Here is a 20,053-nt window from a genome sequence, read left to right as displayed (position 1 = left end):
AACTTTCTGACGATGTTATTTGTGCTCCGAGGGGCTGTCGGGGAAGTGTAACAAGTGTGAAGCTACTGGAGCCTGAGCACTTACAGATTTCACTCAGGCCTGCAGGCAGAGGTTTTCACACCACAGGTGTTGGTGCCGGGCCTTGGGCCCAGAGCATCGCTTGAACTGCTGGATCTGGCAGAGAACTGTTTCACGAAACTGAAAAGGTTGTTGCAGTTATTGGTCTCACACGAGGAGAAATTCTTTTCGATTAATCGCTAAAATTTTCTTTGCTCTTTACCCCTGTCCCTGCCTTTTTCCATGCTGTTTTTTTTTCACTCTTCACTCCTTCCATCCGTCTCTCTCTCTCACCTCCCCTCCTAATCCAACTTTGGTCCCTCCTCATGCTCTTGTTTTCTCATTTTGAGGGCTGAGAGCAGCGCTGTGAATCTCCAAACCCAGCAGGACACCGTAGAGTGATAGATGGCCTCTGACAAGGTCCAACACAATCCAACAAGCCATATGCTCCGAGTGAAAGAGAGAGAGAGAGAGCTGCAGAATTAAACATGATTCACAAGCGGCCAGGAAGAAAAACACACGCCAATCTCTTTTGCAACAGATTGAATAATATGTAGGAGCCTCTGTGTGACAGTGTGAGATAAACGTGTGCGGCGCTTCAGGGTTTGTGAAAATAAATTAAGTTAAATGAAGTTATCACTGACTAATCGACTACTAAATTCTTATTATTTAAGTAAATAAATAAATAAAGAGAAATTATGTGATTAAAATGAGTCTTCTGTTCCTCTAATGACATTAAATAAGATATTTTGAGGGTGTTTACTATTTTAACATGTTTTATATTAATGTTTATTAATTGAAGGATTAATTCATCATCTTAAGAATTTACCGTTGCAGAACTAAGAGCAGGTTATGGTGAAGAAAAAGCAAGAAGGATGGTGTAATAAGATATATAAGATTATATGTATATATATATTTTTTTGTGTATATATATATATATATATATACACAAAAACAAAACATAAGAAGTGCAATCACAAAGTATCTCAAGCAGAAAAAGGTTACACTTAATAAAATAATCTGTAAAGCCTGTTCATGTTAAAGATTTAGTGAATTCATCCGACTGTTTAACTCCAGATTACTTTCTCACAAGGTAGAGGACACACACACACACACACCCCCCCCCCCCCCACACACACACACACGGAAGATGTTGCAAACATTTGGGAGGACGCTAATGAGTGTGTTAAATTCCAGATGAATGAAGAAACACCAGTGTAACATCATTAAACAGCATGTCAAATTCCACTGCTTTCAACAGTGCAACAGCTTCTTATAGCTGCTCACCAGCCTCACACTTTACACACTGAATACACATGTATGGACACACACACACACACACGCACAGGTTTCTCGTAAATAATGGATGACAGCCTGAGAGTCAATTTAAGGAAATAAAACGTGTCTCACTTGTAATCAAGTTAGCATGTTTCCCCTCAGGATAACAATTTCACCTGAACGCATACAGAGCTAACACACACACACACACGCGGGAGGAATCATCCGTCCTGCTGCAGATCCCGCCGGTGCCAAAGCACTCAGAGCGCTATACAGAGTGCCGCGCTATGACATGAAACTTGACACAAAACGTATGTTTTCTAGAGTTGCGGGGAGAAAATCTGGAGGTTGGATGTCATGCCAAACAATCATAGAAAAAGGAAGCACTGCTTTCAAACATTTCCCATGCATCAGGCTATTAAAATGACATTCGTTTGCAGGTTGCTGGCAACTTTTCTCGGGGCATATTGCAAACACATGGCACGGCACGTTACGTCCGTCCATGATTTAAACACTAGGTGCTCTCTCGATCAAGAAGGGAGAGCGCAGAGCATTTCTGGATCTGTGCAGACCATGTTGAATGAGTAAATGAAAGAAAGAAAGAAAGAAAGAGGGGAGAAAAAAATCAAGAGTTTGTCACGCTGCACTTACATCACCGTTTATAATTGTACACTGACGGGTAACCATGAAAAAACTGCATAATATATTCAAAATTCAAATGTATAAAGTAAGTATTTTATCTGTGTTTGTGTTGCAACACAGCTCCTTTGTCTGATTCTCAATGGCAACAACAAAGATACACTATGTGTGAAACTCTAGTGGTTGCAGTGGGGTGCTGCGGGGCGGCTTCACTCTACGTCCAAAACCTGAAGAACATGACTAATCTAATCATATTATGTGTTATTTCAAGAATGTTTCTTATTTAGGGATTAAATCTAAAAAAAAATGAACATGACTTTAATCACCGCTTTGTTAAGAAGACGCACATGAGACGCCAGGAGGACCAAAAACGCAGCAGACTAAATCCTGGGGAAAACCACAGACGTACGTGTCTGTCACTAAAACTTAACTGCGGGGAAATTTGGGTTTCAGAGACAGTTTGGAATAAACCGCAAAACAAATGAGTGTGTGTGTGTGTGTGTGTGTGTGTGTGTGTGTGTGTGTGTGTGTGTGTGTGTGTGTGTGTGTGTGTGTGTGTGTGTGTGTGTGTGTGTGTGTGTGTGTGTGTGTGTGTGTGTGTGTGTGTGTGTGTGTGTGTGTGTGTCGTTTAGCACAGAAAGATATCAGCGGATGTTATGCCATTTGAGTCAGTAGTTTCATATTGTGCAGAAAATGTGCTCAACTTATTCCAAAGTTGGTGTACGATTGACTCCTTTTCCTCTCCCTTAGCTTTTGTTCAGTCGCTGGCAGACAAGTTTGGCTTAAAGACTAAAAGACAGTCACAACAACAACAACAACAACATGACAAGATTACACTTCACTGCACTTCACGCCCGCAGCATTGTTGGCCAATTTATCACAGCACGGCCTCGGTCTGGTTCTAATATCATTATCAGTGCTTTGATAACTGATGTCGCTTCATTTAATGCCAGAAAATTCCAATTTCCAATAACATGAGTAACTCCTCTGATCGTGTGTGTCATGCTCCGTTTCTCTGTTTGTGAACATTTTATTATTATTTCAACTGTTATTAGTATAAGAAGGAATGACCTTGCACCTTTTGCAGATTGGCAAATAAATTATTAATTATGACTAGAAAAAAATATACATGATCCAAATGGATTGCTTATGACTACGGCTGCAACGAATATTTTTAGAATCAAGTAATCTGTGGATTATTTTATCGATTCATCGAGTATGCTTTTGTCCATAAAATGTGCGAAAATCTTGAAAAATGCAGCTCAGCGTTTACCAAACCTGGAAATCACATTCTGAGATTGGAAAACATTGGCATTCAGAGATTAGAAAACGTTGGCATTCTGAGGTTAGATAACTTTGCCATTCTGAGATTAGAAATATTCGCATTCGGAGATTAGACAATATTCACATTCTAAAAGTAAAAAAAAAACATTCACATTCCGAGATTAGAAAATGTTTTCATTCTGAGATTAGAAAATGTTCGCATTCTGAGATTAGAAAACGTTGAAATTCAGAGATTAGAAAATATTCACATTCCGAGATTGGACATGTTCGCATTCCGAGATTGGACATGTTCGCATTCCAAGATTAGAACATGTTCCCATTAACATTCTGAGATTAGAAAATATTAACATTCAAATTCTGAGATTAGAAAATATTCACATTCACATTCAGAGATTAGAAAATCTTTGCATGCCAAGATTAGAAAATTATTGCATTCCGAGATTAGACATTTTTCGCATTCTGAGATTAGAAAATATTCACATTCTGAGATTAGAAAATATTCACATTCATACGTCAGTGTTTGACAAACCTAGAAATCATGATGTTCTCAAATGTCTTCTTAGTCTTAATGATTTTTTTTGTCAAATGGAGCAAAAAAAGCAGAAAATATTCACATTTAAGAAGCTAAAAAATCTGAAAGCTTGTATTAATTGTAAAAAAACAACATCTCTAAAATCTATTATTAAAATAGTTGACGGTTGATCGAATAATCGTTGCAGCCCTGCCTATGACTACAGCTGTAATTACCAATATCAATAAAAATTAGAGGGTGTGATATTCATTCTCCTGGCTGCGCTGCTGTGCTACAGTGTGAAAGTTGGCAGGAGACGTTCATAAATCTGCACTCAGCGAGTGCTGAAGCAGCTGCATGGCTAAAAACTGTATCTGAGTGTGTGTGTGTGTGTGTGTCTGTGTGTGTCTTCAGTGGAGGAAGTTTGAACAAAAAGATGAGGCAGATGTTGCAGAAACATTTTCACCTCCTCCGTCAAAACTTGAGATGAAGGAAAGTGGATAAAATGATGAAAGGAGGGACGGACGGAGCGTTTCCCATCACTGATGTGAGAAAACGTGTTTTTCATTTCTCAAATGAGTACAAACAGGAATTTACATCTCCAGTCTGTCTGACTATTGACAGCTGTGGCACTTTGTTTTGATGAAAGCATTCTGAAGGCACTCACATGTTTAAGTGAACTCGTCTTTCTGTGTTCTCTCCTCACGTTAATCTTTCCAGATTTCGAACCTGCCGCCGCTCTTTGTGTAAGCGGACGTTCATGTTTTTGATGAATCTCATTTAACTTCTCCTTTTATTTTATTGTATTCAAACGTCTGGTCTGTCACATCAAATATATGTACCTGAAGCACCTAAACTGGAGTTTTTACAGCGTAATCTGGAGCCCTAAAACAATTATCAATCCCACACAGTAGCTAGGACGTCACAGATTACACTGTAGTACAAACAAATGCACCACTAATTTCCGTAACTGCAAATATTTGCCTAATTCCAAGAAGGTTTTATCATTTGTTTGTTTTATTTGGTCGTATAAATTCAAGTCGTCTGTGAAGCTAGTCTAATGTCTGATTGTTGTTACGGAAATGTTTTATTTAACTTATTTAACAGTCACAATTGCTTTACGTTCTATGCTACGTAAAAAATATAACGTTCTCAACCTTGTATTATCCCCATAATGCTGTGACACATTTTAAACATATTACACAATTAAAATATCAAATCACTAACGCAAGTATCTGTCGGTATTTAGATATTTCCCCACTGCAACAATTCAAATCCTTCCTTTCTACAAGGTTAGCATGTGGTAGCCATGTTATCAGGTCAGGGGAAAGCTTATGAATTTAGCCAACATGGCTGCAGTACCTGCATTGGAGGATAAAGTTCAGTCTGAATTAAACTTCAAATGTGGTTCGAGCCACTCACAGTGAAGCCACTTCCCAAGATAAACGTGAGCGTCTTCTCTCAGCGGCTATACAGGGCATTTGTTTTGCAAGCAGGGTCACATTAGTACCGCTTCACACTTCTAACGATGTGTCTTTTTCTATACGTTGTCGTCCTTCTCGTGTTTCCCCTCTCAGTGGCCGCCTGCAGCTCTCGGTGAGAGGCTCCTGACTGTGACTGCTGCACCTCAGTGTCAGTTCAAAGGCTCGGGCCTCAGATGTTAGTGTCCGACGAGCTCTCGGCAGTGTTGACTTAAACCTAACAACTGATTGGGACACTGTAAACATTCGCGTCACTCGATACGGCGCACGTGAGATCAGACTAGAGAGCGAGAGGACGAGGAAGGTCTGAATCGTGATGCCACTTCTGCATACCATGTGACGGCGATTTATGATCTGTGATTCCTCTTTCGTATGTTATGTAGAGTGAGTGGTGTCAAACCAGGCTCCTGCTCTTCTCAACCATCTCAGATTCTTAAAGACTCATGAACGTCAGAGCCTCCTTTTTATAAATGCATCCACGTTTCCTAAATTGAATGAATAAATAAAACATACATTTATCTCTACCATGAACCTGGCCACGTCCCATTTAAAGAAAAAAAAAATCTAGGTTACTGCAGCTCTTTCCTGAGGATATGTCCTACTTAGTCCCCTCATTTAATCCCCCCCGCCCCCTCTTCATTGGCTGTGTCCAAAAACATAAGATAACTGCTCCAACTATGTGAAATTCAACCTGTAATTAAAATCCCAAATAAAACAGTGGAGCTGGAGGGCACTTGATTGCTATTTTTTTCCCCACCAAACACTTTTTTTTGCCTGTACTAATACATAATGCAAGAACAATTACATTTTCTTTCTGGCTTTTACATTTTAAATCAAGACCCGATGATGCAGCTTTATCTGAAAGAACAGCAATTCACATCTGAACAGAAAACAGACTTTGGGCTTCTTTGGTTCATTAAATTGTGTATTCTTACCAATTTGTTCCCTATGTGTTCGACATCAAAGGAGGGCAAATCTTTGAGAGAGAAATCCCGGACACTTCTCATAAAAATAACAAACAAAGTCTGAGGAGCAGCTGCACACCTTAAAGCTGATAACATCCTGTGTTTAAATCTGGCTTCTCTAGTTTCTAGTAGGACTTTCATTTGGTTCCTTGAAGCTTGTTTTATGCTCCACATAAAATGCGTATACCTGGAAAAGGACGGAGCCCTTTTCAAGAATCAAAAAAAAATTTTTTAAGAAGCAAAAAAACGTGTTCTCCATCGACATTCGACAAAATAATTGTAAATATCTAACCTTTATAATCTGTCAACCGTTAGAGATTTACAATTATTTTGTCCGATGTCGACGGGGAAAACTTGGGGGACGAGTTCCAAACGAACAGCAAACCTGTGACGACTTCAGGTCTTGAGCTGTCGCTCCAAAACTCAGTAGCCAATCAGCAGGCAGTTTCCAAAGGCCCGCCCACAAACAAAAAAACATGGCGCAAAGAACAAATCAGGGAGTGGAAAACAGTATCACAACCACCAGCAGTGTAGGTCAGGGTTGAACAAATAATAATAATGTTCAGACCCAAATCATAATAGCAAATTGCAAAGGCCAATGCCAGTTTAACTTAAAAATGCAGTTAGAAAATATACTCATATCTTGACTGTTCTCATCCATGCATTTCAGTAATGTTCAGTATCTATTTAATGGAAGCTTGACTTCAATATTACTGCACTTATTTTTTCAGTCTTAAAAACGCGGGCAAAGCCTTTGCGGTCACAAGGCTAAGAGTACCAAACTATAGCAGACTTTTCACATAATATATATCATAATATACGGTGCAGAGCTATAAACTAACAGTAAACATGGAAGGACAAAACACTGGGATTTCAAATGTGGAGGAGGAGGAGCAGAAGAGAAAAAAGTGAGACCTGATGGAGGGACGTGATCCTGCAGAGAGACATGAAATGACGCTGACCATGACCTTGTCTGACCTCTAGGTATTTTCTCAACTTAATTCCTTTCCTTTCCTTGTGTGTGTGTGCGCGCGTGTGTGTTAGCTTGTGGACTGGCCCCATTATTGATGGCTCTAACAAGCCTCGGTCACAGGTCAGACAGTGGTGAGTGGAAAAGGATGGAGCAAGACTGTTAAAGGCCTTTTAAACACCACCTGCTTTCTCACACACATGCACACATGTACACACACACACACACACATGCACACACACAGTAAGTAAGTCTCGGCTGATTGTTACCAGACCATATTTAAACAAATACCTATAGCCTCTGTATCCCATGTTGCCCTCCACCAGAGATGCAAGGTCTTTGCACAGATTCTACTTTTTACACAACACGACTTCAGCTGTGTGTAATAATGGCAACACAATGCAGACATATTTCCACACTCTTTCCAGTTCTTTCGCCACAAAAAACACTTGATGTGAGCAAAAAAATCCACTGCAGAACCAAACCACCGAACGATAAAAAGAGAGCAGCATCTCCCACCTTCACTATATCTTTGAACAAAATGAGATTCAGACATTTGAGCAACATAACGCCGAGGGCCGACCTGCAGCTTGTGGAAGACAAACAGTCCATATGAGAGGATTCGTCACAGTAAATCTGTGCTTTGGGTGAATAAAGTCCCTTCTGCGTGGACTCTTTCATTCCTCCTCCTTCTCCTACAGTACCAGCCAAACGGTCTGATAATAAATATGGCACCTGCTCATAAACACCACAGCCCCACGCTCCGCATCTCGACTCAGCGTCTACCACGGTTTATGATAATTCTGTGCCGGATAAACACAGCATTTAAATCCTCCAAAAAGAGGCCAAATAATTCAGGCAAAAGGATGCAACAATGTCTGCTATGTGGTAAAATAACATATATTTCCACATTATATTCCTATCTGTGAAGTGAATATGTAATTTTATGGCACTCAACCAAAGTAAATCGCAGAATAAAGCTTATATGCAGCTAAAATAATGCATATTTCATCCACACTAAATCATTGCAATTCTTTTACTTTTGACTCCAGGCCTCCGAGCTGCAGCAGAGCAAAGTGGTAACATCCTCCCCGTGACAGGAAGCAGCAGGGTTTATGGGAAATGTGGTCTTAATTTTAGCACTACACTACATGTGTGAGACAGAAGCTACTTTTCTCGCCAAGTATATTTTATTAGTTTACAGCTTTTTCTTTGCTTTTTTTTTTTTAAACAGAAATACGAGAATTCAGATCGCAATTGACCAATTAACTGCGCAATATTTTTTTTTAAGGCTGATGCCTGCACTCATGAGGCTGATAGTAAGTAACATTGTCATTTTTCATTTAAAACATTTTAAAGCAAAGGAATTTAATGTTCTTGTCACACTTTAATTGTAACAATAGCAAGAACAAGATCAAATAAATAAAAAAAACAAAATAACATCAGCAATATATACTATCTATCTGTTTATCAGTCAGTGAAAACCCCCGTTTGTTCATATTTGACGTGGAGATGGACAATGTGTCATGACAACATCATTTCATTGATATAAAACGGAGATACTGTGAAGGAATCCACAGCTAAAATAATTATATATATCACAGGGTTTTCTGACTCTTTGTGCTAAATCATCACATAATGCTACTCCCAATAATTAAAACTAATATTAAAAAGCTATATTTTACTCATCATGAACAAAACAAAGCCTTAATGTAGATGTTTCAACAAATGCTGAGCACGAAACATCTTGAAATTACGGTCTCTGCATAATTAAAGACTACAAGGTGCCGCTAAGAAAATTAATGACAGTGTGCGTTTTCCATGTGACTCGGCTGAACTTGTGAACTTCACACAGGCAGGTTAGAATTCTTCTTCTTCTTCTTTGTATTTGCAGCAGCAGTCGGCCTGGCTATGTTTTCACTGTTGCACTGGAGACTATTTGAAAATATGCAGCTGATACATGTTGTTCATCATCATAATCCGCCTCCATCACTCATATACAAGCGACACAGAGAGAGAGAGAGAGAGGGTCACTTTGTTCCATGCACACACACATGCAAAGCACATTGTTCGATCTGCACGTCCTGTGCATCATGTCCAAACTTAGTGCCGAGGGTTCAACCGGGGTTAGATTTAATGAATTAATACCATTTTAAAGTACGTACCCAAATATTTAAAAAATCCTGCATGCTCTTTAATTCCCATGTTCTCTCTTTTAAGAGTCACATTCTGACTGCTTCTCCGACTTGGACCAAAAACTCTGCACTCGCCAAAAAACGCTCCCCGCTGACTTTTCAAGATGTGAAGACGACAAGATATATGTACGTGTGAGTATATTCATATATTGAACATTTTGTTCCACTGCTGTTGCTGTCAGCTCTGAGCAGCTCAATCTCTTTTAATGACACACTTACTACATTTCTACTGCCTTGTGTTTTACCTTTTTCCTCAATGTAACAAGGCCAAAATTATCTTTTTCATATGTATATATATTTTCACAAAATTGACAGACTTGTGGAACTTTTATGCTTCACTATTGTCTGTGTACAAGAGTGTGACACACCAGGGAAGAGGAATATGACTTGTTTTGTGCTCTTAAATGTCTATTTTCTTATGTTCTCTTGTCATATGTAAACTTACTTTTTATTATTCATTCATTTAAGCGCTCCACGTGCATTTGACTAGTGTTTCTTTTTCACGTAAATTCAGAAATTAAACACCTCTGAGAGATTCTGCGATTCCAACCCTGGCTACAAGTGTGTGTGTGTTTTTATCCTGCCAAACTTTTCTTATTTTCAATCCCAAGCTCAGCCCACACAGATTAGTAACCAATAAGTTTCTTTCAGGCACAGTCTTTTCAGGGCAGCTACATCCACGTCTCAGGCCAAATTCTCATTCACTCTCTTCTCCTGCAGCTTCTCATTTCCATCTCAGTCAATCACGGCAACAAATAAGAGAAGTGTAGCCCACCCAAACGCAGGACTCCAGAGTTTCTCGGTGCGGTCAGATTGATTTAACAGTTTGCCGTAGCAACGCCAGCGTCTCTGTTTACTAGTCTCTGCTGCTGCACCCCTCAATCCATCCCCGCATTCCTTCTTTACAAATTACATTTGTCATTCTGAAAGCTGATGGTTTACATTGGTATGCTTTAAACCTTGTGTGAGAGCATGCATGTGCATGACTCAGTGTGTGTGTGTGTGTGTGTGTGTGTGTGTGTGTGTGTGTGTGTGTGTGTGTGTGTGTGTGTGTGTGTGTGTGTGTGTGTGTGTGTGTGATCTCCTACCTGTTATTGTAATATTGCTGTAGATGTTGGACAGTTGCTCTTTCAGCAGGACGAGCTGGGTGGTGGCCGCCTTCTCCCTCTGCAGCTCCAGCATGATGTCAGGATGGCTGGCCAGTTTGCAGCCCTTCTGCTTGTCCAGTGCAATGTCACTGCGCACGATATCTGTAAGCCAGCATGGAACGGAAAGGAATTAATACATAACAAAACCTGAATTATGGAGGTTTTAGCATCTTTGTTAGCATCATATATAAAAACCCGCAACTGGTTTTAACTATTTGTAACCCTAACCCTTGTATTTTTGACTTAAGATTGTAAATAAAGGTCAGATAAATGTATGCAGTTAGGCACTCAGGCACTTTATGTATTTTACCCATTATTTATTTAAATCTTTTAACTCTTCTCTGGAGCAGCTGGACTGATTTCATAGTTTTTTACTATATATTATGTTTATCTATTTACTGTGCAAAGTGTTGTCTGTGATGTGTGTTTGTTGTGTGTCTTTATGCCACTGTCAAAGACAATTTTCCATTTTTATGCAAGTTTTATGGACAATGAAGAAGTCTAAAGGTACCTTAAGTTTAAAATCACATTATTACATGACGATTGTGAATGAACAACAGGGCTACTTGTGCACATATGCACATTTTAATAATATATGAGAATAATACGCTTAAAAAATCGCAATGTTAATGGGTTTAAATGTACCATTAACAGGACACAGGTGTTTCAAATGAGCCACAACAAGGGTAACAGTAATAATAACCGTGACGCTTACACTTACCCTAATAACAAGGTAGCTAGCAACTGGTTTAATGTATATTACCTTGCTATATTTAAATAAACATCACAACAAGTTTAAAAACACAAGTTTGTTCAGTTTCTTTAACTAAACTTACACATTTTAACACACTTTTGTTGCTTAGGATAGAATTTATGAAGTGTTATATTCTAATTAAACACAACTGAATACAGGTAGCGTGCGTAAGTTAGCGGGAGGTTTGATATTCGCTGGATATTCGTTTTCGAAAGACATTTTCTCAATCAACAAAAAGATATTTTCTCGTTCTGATTGCTGTAGTAGTTGCCAATGGTAGACAGCTACTTACTACAGGTGAAGTTTTGTTGATGTGTGCCATTATTGTGAAACGGTATGAAATTAAATATTTAAAATATTCACCAAAAATCAACAAAAATATATTTTCTCGTTCTGATTGCTGTAGTAGTTGCCAATGGTAGACAGCTACTTACTACAGGTGGAGTTTTGTTGACATGTGTCATTATTGTGAAACAGTATGAAATGATATATTTATCAATAAAACTTTACCTGTATTAAGTAGCTGTCCACCATAAGCAACTACTACAGCAACCAGAATGGGAAAATGTCTATTTGTAGATTTTTGGTTAATATTTTAAATATTTAATTTCATACCGTTTCACAATAATGGCAGATTTCAACAAAACGTCGCCTGTAGTAAGTAGCTGCCTATCATTGGCAACTACTACAGCAATCAGAATGGGAAAATGTCTATTTGATGATTAAGAAAATGCTAACTTATGCACGCTATACAGGTGTGTGTGTGTGTGCGTAAACTAACCTGTCCGCCATTTTAGAAAATAAAATAGCACTGATTCATGTCGTTACTGCGAGTATTTAAAGTGTTGTTTCTAATGTTTTGTCCGCAGTAAAAGTAAAAAAAAAACTGTTTTTACCGCCAGGGCCAAACAAGCAGTTTGAAAAAGAAAATGGACGCCGTGTGTGAAGCAAGAAAACAACGCAGGCCTAAAAACTTGCTGCGTCACTCACTCACTCACACACACACACGCAGGTGTCGGACCTTGATTTAGTGTCACTAAAAACACACATTTGAGGCAGCAGAAGAGTCGTGTGTGTGTTAGTGTGAGTTAGTGTGTGTAACACAGCTCACCGTCCTCGTAGTTCTTCAGGTAATAGTCCGGTCCGGGGCCTCTGAACTTAGCTAGGTTCTTCTGGTTGTTGAACTGCAGGAAGTCCGTGCGCTTTCCACCGAAACGCAGGAAGGCAGGCGACAGGCCTCGCGCCAGGGTCACGAGGCGCTTGGAGCTGGAGACACAGAGGAGAAACACACACACACACATTGAGTAAAATATGACATTTTACCATTATGTGTTATTGCTTTTTTGTTGGAACAGAAAACGTAAAATAAGCCTCTTTTCTTTTCTTTTTTATTTTGTAACTTTGCTCGTCTTTCCAAACCATGGCCTCCAGAGGAGACGCGGCTTCAGGAAAAAAAGGTGATTTAACTTTGTTCTCTGGCTCTCTTTAAGCACCAACCAGGAAAACAAATTTTCCCCTTGACATCAGCGGTGAGCGACTTGAACATCTGTCATCCGGTGGAAAAACACGCGTTAAAGGAAGCAGCCACAGCAGGTACACGGTGCGCAGTGGAGACGCTGTTACCTTTGGGGATTACGCATTACAGGAACACACACACACACACACACATGTGGAGGATGAGCGGGTTTAAACCTTTTAAAAATATTTACACAATAACTTTATTTGTATAGTTTTGCAGTGAACATTTTTGAATGAAAACAAACGACTTTGTTCAACGATCTGGCGTTTTATATATCACACTTTCAATGTGTGCGTAAACATAAACGCTATACACGAGTTATGCGAGTTCTTTTCTTTAATTTACATAGTGCAGTGGAGTACATACTTTTTATTTATTTTATTTTCACTGAGGGTCATAAAGCTTCTCAACTTGCTTTTTTTCCTCATAGTTTTTATACAATTGTCTCCTGTAGTCGCTATTTTTCCGCAATGTATATTATATATTGTCTGAATTTTGGTGACATAAACAAAAACGAGTTGAGATACATATATTTTTATATATGTATATATTTATTTAGTTAACTATTAACCTTGGGCTCGTCTTTGTACAGTTTAATACACTGGGAATAGTCGTCGTTAGTTAGTATAATAAAACATGTAACTGCTACCATATTTAAACAATAATATTAACTTTGCAACAATGAAAACCGTTCATATCCAGGTCAAATGAAGGTGCAATTATTTAAAAACTAGTGTTATTTTTGTTGTAAACAACGTTTATATGTATAACAAAGTAGGAGCAGTGAGTTTATGCATTATCATAATAAATAAAAAGGTTACATCCAGGAGGCCTGTGCGTCCTTTACGCACCGATTATTGTTCAACTTGCTATTAAATCTGATTAAAATCACCTATATGTGTATTATATATTATATTAATAATAAAACATATTAAATAAAGTGAAGAGGGAATAAGGCAGACACACACAGAGAGAGAGAGAGTATAAAGTAAACTCTACGCAGCTTTTTCCACTTTTTCTTCCTTTTTTGCAGTTTTTCAGCAGAAAACGGTGCAGCGTTTCCCCTCCATGCATAAATCCTCGTCCCTAGATCATATTTGACAGAGTCTGACAATGATTCAGTGTGATTTACAAGCTGAAATAAACAATGATCCTGATGCTATTAAGTCCAGTCTGGACACTGGACTGTGATCTCCAGTAAAAAAAAAAGAAAAAGGAAAATTTATAGGATAAACCTCTTCTTAGAATTCTTCAGCATGTCTGCGTTTTGCCAAGTTTTGTGTCTTTTTAAAAATAAAAAAAAAATGCACATGTTTTCATATGGTGAAAACATGTGCGGGTTATAGTCTGCACTGTGTCTCTGTGCATGGTGAGATTTCTTTGTCTTTGTTCTGGGAAGAAGCAGTGAAGTGAAAAGACACTCGGATTTGAATGGACGTCCAAACTTCAACCCTGCGTTTTATATCAAACATATATTGGAACAACATGGCTGGCGCTTGACTGCAGGGAGGATTTTTATATGCGTTTTTTTTTTTAAGGCTGGAAAAAATAAAAGCCTCAAAAGCAGATTTAATAAAAGTTGTGAAACAAACACTGAACTATGTGACCCACACTTGTGCCCATGGCGCACTGTGTGTGTCTGTGTACAGTTACAGTAAACAACACCAAAGTCCATAACCTTTAAATAAGTCTTATAATAAACCATCTGGAAGGTTTGGATTGCACCAGTTTATATGAAAAATCACGTGGACCACTCTCCAAGCGTGCTGGCTCTCTCCATGACACTTTTAGACAACGTGGCTGCGTGCGTAATGATTAAAACCCCCCAAAAAACAACGTTTAAACGCGCTACTGTTAAAGCTCATCGGTACCTCAGGAAGTCCAGCCACCCGTCCTTGATGATCGACGGATCCAGCTGCAACGAGAGGAAGTTGTCGTTGAGGACTCTAATCGGACTGCGGGTGTTGACATCCAGGAGAACCAGCGTCCTCTCCATGAAGCCCGGCCGCTTCCCACCGGCGGCTGCAGCTCTCTGGTATGAGGAGGAGGAGGAGGAGGAAGAAGACGAGGAGTAGGAGGAAGAGAGCACCGACTGCACCATCAGAGTAGCCAACGATGCCAGCCACATGGAGGACCATGGGAACGCGCACGGTGGAGATTTGGGCATCTTCTGGGGCTTGGAGAGCAGGAGGATCGGCACGCGTAAAAACCAGGGTTCCACTGAAAAGGAACTAAAGCGACCTGACAGTGTTCGCTGCCGCAGATCTTTGGTGGTGGTTCTTAACCTCGGTCTAATCGATCTGGTTCTGTCTTCCTGTCTGGTTGTCTCACCCCCTCTGCCCCCCGCCCCTCTATGTGTTTTTGGGAGCTGCTCACAAGAGCGCACGCCCCGAGCCAGCCTTCCCGGCTGTGAGAGCCAGAAGCTGGCAGGAGGAGAGGAGGCAGCACCGCCCCTCCAAGGTTCTGTGAGGTATACGAGCGTCTCACATGTACTTTTCTCAGCCCGTGTGAGCTGAAAATGAACTCTTAAATGTGTTATCATCTACTTATCGATGATAGAGATTTGGAACGTGAGTGCAGTATCAACAAGTGGCTGCATATATGAACTTCTCCTGAGGAAGAAACTGTTTTCTGATCAGACTACAATGTCCTGGAAGAGGCACCAGCTTTTCATTTTCTAATATATTAAAAAAAATGGCTACGCATAATGGTGATATTAATACTGAATTGATAAAATACACGTTTTATATTAAATCACTTTGTTCTAACATGAATTCCTGGGGCCTGGACATGTTTGCAGAACATCCAAAGGCTGTGCGTAAAGGCCCTTTTTTTCCGGTGATGGATCTAAGTTTAAACTCACTCCAGTTTGAAAGGGCATCCATTTACGCACACGTTATAAACTCAAACGCACGTCGCACGACAATGGGATTAAGTCACCGTGGTCCATTTCACACACTTTCAACACAACGCACAGGACTTTTCCAAGAGAAAACAGCAGCGTGTGTGTGTTATTGTGCCACAGCAGTCTCCAGGTTAGAGAACAAAGAGCTCCAAAAACATAACAAACTGCAAACTTGTCAACAGAATATTTCATGATCCTGGCTAATGTAGACGTTAATTTGACAAACAACTAAATTTGTTGCACATTTAAACACAAAAACAGGCGAAATTTGGGGATGGAAACATGGAGATTTTTGGCCTCTTTAAAAGCCTATATAACCCCAATTTGGGACTTTAAGCTCGTACACATGGAACTCACCTATAAACTCTTTATAGGACTGTTTCTCTCCAGATGTTTTAAGGGCACCGTCGGGCGAGAATCACGCTAAACAAAGTGCGGTTTGTTGCGATTCCCTTTGTAAGTCGACGCGAGTCTCCTCGGGCACTAACGTGGTCGTTTAAGGTCACCGCTGTCTCACAGATGAGCAGCAGAAAATAAACTACACGGGAAGGAAATTAATCGAGTGAAGCCTGGCTTAATTTTTCCATTCCCCCCCTCTCTCTCTCTCCAAAGGAGAATTTACGCACACGTCAAACCTCAAACATTGTACAAGGTGTTATAAAATTTTCAGGTTTTACGCACGCCGAAAGTTTCCAATTAGGAGTATTTATTAAAACACCCAAACAGAGGTTTAGGTGTAATCTTAACACATCTGTAGGGATTATTCTGGGATGATTTTCATCCTAACACGAGGAGGTCTGGGGTCAAATCTGTCATACAGATTTTGGAGCAACAAAGGTGAAACTAACAAGGAAAGTATGAACAGTATCTTTTAATTATTATATTATATTATATTATATTATATTATATTATATTATATTATATTATATTATATCATATTATATTATATTATATTATATTATAGTATGAGCAGAGGCCCAAAACAACAACACTTAGTTTTAATTAACAGGTGGTTTCAATACGAGCAACGTTCTTGTTTTCAGTCGAAAGTTATTTAACTATTCACAGGATAAAAGCCGATTTAACTCTTAATTTAAGGTCTTACTCATAAACATAAGTACGTCATACTGATAATCATGGAAACGTTGATTTGTTTTCCAATGAGAGAAAACAGAGAAAAATTTAACGAAACATCAGTATCAAGGAGATAAATAAGTAAATAAGTGTGTTTAAAACAATTCTATATTATCTTTATTGTGGGAATTGCTTTGGTTTGGCTCCAGTTTTAAAATGGTGACCTTTGAATATGTAATTATTCTTTCTTTTTTTTTGTTTGTGGTCAAACCTGAGGTCAAAATGCAATTAAAAAAAATAAACAAAATGCACCAAAACAAGTGAACATGAGGCCCACAGCTTTACAGATGCGTTTATTCTCCACTTGACTCAAATATACAAATATATGGAGGATAATAGACGAGTAAATAAATGACTAATCACCATTATGCACAACATTGGAGACATTTAGAGGTTAAATAATAGGAAGGTGAGTGTAGTATTTGTGAAATAAAACTAAGTGACTGAACAGAAATGTCCTTGTTAAACGCGTGCAAAGAGAAAAACACACCATCCGTTAACGATGAATGTATTAAATAACTAAACTCTGCTCCTTATATGTTTAATGCTGAACCGTTTAAATGTGGACCTGCAGCATTAATACGCGACATGAACAGAAACAGTCAGTTGCTTCTCCTGAACTTCAAAAAAAGCATTATTTTTTTTATTTTTTTTTAAATAAATCAAAACTTAATTATTAATTATTAATATTATTATTATTATGATTTTTGTCTTATTTAATTTGTTAGACACTGGTTTATAGAGTTGGGGAAATAATCCATTAGCTCAGTGTTATTGGGGCTGACAGTTTAGTGCAGCTTTTATTACATGTTTAATAGAACGTGTCGTTTTATTCTCGTGATGAAAAGTGAAGTTTTAAACATTCAGGAAAGTTTTCTTTGGGGGAGCACGAGCGCATTTCGTGTGTAAGTGTACTATATATATATTTTTTTATTTTAAATGTTTTATTTTTAGACTTATTTTGCCCTCTTATTATTATTATTATGATAATTATTATTAATAAAAAAAACACAACAATTATAGAAAAATAAAAGTATTACAGAGAAAGCACGAGGACACGTTGAATTGTTGTGATAATGTGATCATGGAGTGACTTTTAATTCGTTATACATGATTTTTAACCCTTTTTAAACACCGATTACAGTCGTATTCTTATTTCACTTGGAAACGGGGCTTGTTTTTTAGCTCGGTTTTTATAGCGGATGTGAGTCTGATGGGAAACAGTGGAGCGAGGTTTAAAGTGTTCTGTTCTGGGCTCGAAGACACGACTCGACCTGACTTTCCCACCTTTAGTGACAAACCGATAAGTGGTCATGAAGTCACGTGAAGGCAGCACTAAACTGCACCAACACCACTACCACTACTACTACTATACAAATAATAATAACAATGGTGAGAATTATAATAATAAAAAGAACAATAACAACAATAACAATAGTGTCTTTTCCTCCCAATATTTCGTTCATATAAGTTCACCATTTGCACTTCATCTGTGTTTGTTCTATTAATATCCGCCTGATGTCATAAATCCCAGGAGATATAAAAAGTTTTATGTGACAGATCGTTTCAAAGCTGCGAGGATCCAAATGTATTTCTTCTGAAATGTGTTTGGAGATTACAGCCATTGTTGTCTCTCTCTCTCTCTCTCCGTCTTTTTTTGTCGAGGGAACGAGAATTGGGAAACAGATGCTTTTTTTTATATATGACAGAAAAAAATAAATCTTGCACTCATTATCCCTTTGTTTTTTATGACTGCAGTCTGAAGCACGCCAGCAGCAGCGTGCAGAGGGGGGTAATACTGACACCTAGTGGAGACATGGGGCATAAATGAGTGTGGATGGACACTGCATATTTTGTTCCTAAAACTTTCATATGACGTCACAGCTGATATATGTTTCCTCTTTGAGTGAATATAGAAATTCATATGATAAATTATGTACATATACTTATTATTAATTCACAATAAAATACAGGGCTGTTGTTTTGTATTTGGTGAAATGACAACAGGAAACCCCTTTAAAGTGTGATTTCCACATGTTAAAAACACTTTTTAACAGATAAAATACAACCAAATCAGTAAAAAAGTAATAAAACCGCCAAATCACAATAACCGTGGAGTTACTATAAAAAACAGCATTGAGGAAAATACTGCATGGGATTACTTGTGTAAAGTTACAGGAAATATACAGTAATACATCAAATACTGCTAAAGCACAGTGATGTATGGCATAACCGTGACATGGGAGCAAACAGCTGTGTATTTACCGTAGTAATCGTCTGTGAAATGACAGTATCGCGGTAATTTGCTATGAATAATACACACTTTTGTTGTGAAAGACTAGTCCTGGTGTTTACTATATATATATACACACATATATATATATATATATATATATATATATATATATATATATATATTATTATGTATATATATATATATATATATATATATGTATGCATATATACATCTATATACATATATATGCATATATATATTAACAGTGTGTTACTTTAATATAAGGTGTTTTTCTGAATAATACACACTTTTGTTGTGAAAGACATATTTCTAGTGTTTACTGTTTACAGCTGTGTATTTACCGTAGTCTGTGAAATGACAGTATCGCGGTAATTTACTATGAATAATACACACTTTTGTTGTGAAAGACATATTTCTGGTGTATATGCATATATACATCTATATACATATAGATGCATATATATATTAACAGTGTGTTACTTTAATATTAAGTGTTTTTTGAATAATACACACTTTTCTTGTGAAAGATATTTCTAGTGTTTACTGTTGAATGTGTAATATATATATGTATATTCATATACATATATATATTCATATATACATATATATATATACATATATATATATATTAACAGTGTGTTACTTTAATATAAGGTGTTTATTTCTGTTGCAGCTCGGTCTTTAGGTGTTCTTTGATCCCGGATGTATCACATATTAAATATTCATGATTGGGCATTTCCTGTCTTCTATTTTTAGAAAGTAGCAGAAAGCGAATAAGACTACGTCACTGATATCATGTATATTTAAGGTCTCTCTCTCTCCCTCCCTCTCTCTCTCTGCAGCGTATACCTCGCTCTTCCTCATGGATGTGGCCACCCAGCTGCTCCATCCATCCATCCGCACACCACACCACGTGACCCACTTCTCCCCATGTCCTTCAGCACAGTTCACTCGGC

The 20,053-nt window shown here is 38.2% G+C and overlaps 1 protein-coding gene across 1 annotated transcript in view; it reads right to left on the bottom strand.

Moving 5' to 3' along the window:
• hpse2 (heparanase 2) overlaps positions 1 to 14,990 on the bottom strand; it is a gene marked incomplete at its 3' end in the record, with an annotated part of 46,579 nt that extends 31,589 nt beyond the window's left edge. Inside the window, exons 1-3 of the mRNA XM_083898196.1 lie at positions 14,673 to 14,990; positions 12,394 to 12,548; positions 10,469 to 10,630 (exon numbers count right to left, since the gene is read on the bottom strand). Of these exons, the coding sequence (XP_083754322.1) occupies positions 10,469 to 10,630; positions 12,394 to 12,548; positions 14,673 to 14,968 (613 nt within the window). The 5' untranslated portion in view covers positions 14,969 to 14,990. The remainder of the gene's footprint in view (positions 1 to 10,468; positions 10,631 to 12,393; positions 12,549 to 14,672) is intronic.
• Between the last annotated feature and the right edge of the window lie 5,063 nt (positions 14,991 to 20,053).

The sequence above is a fragment of the Microchirus variegatus genome, assembly GCF_963457635.1.
Source record: "Microchirus variegatus genome assembly, chromosome: 11".
In the NCBI taxonomy this organism is placed as follows: Eukaryota; Metazoa; Chordata; class Actinopteri; order Pleuronectiformes; family Soleidae; genus Microchirus; species Microchirus variegatus.
Note: the sequence above shows the minus strand (reverse complement) of the source record. Positions and strands in the feature narration are given on the sequence as shown.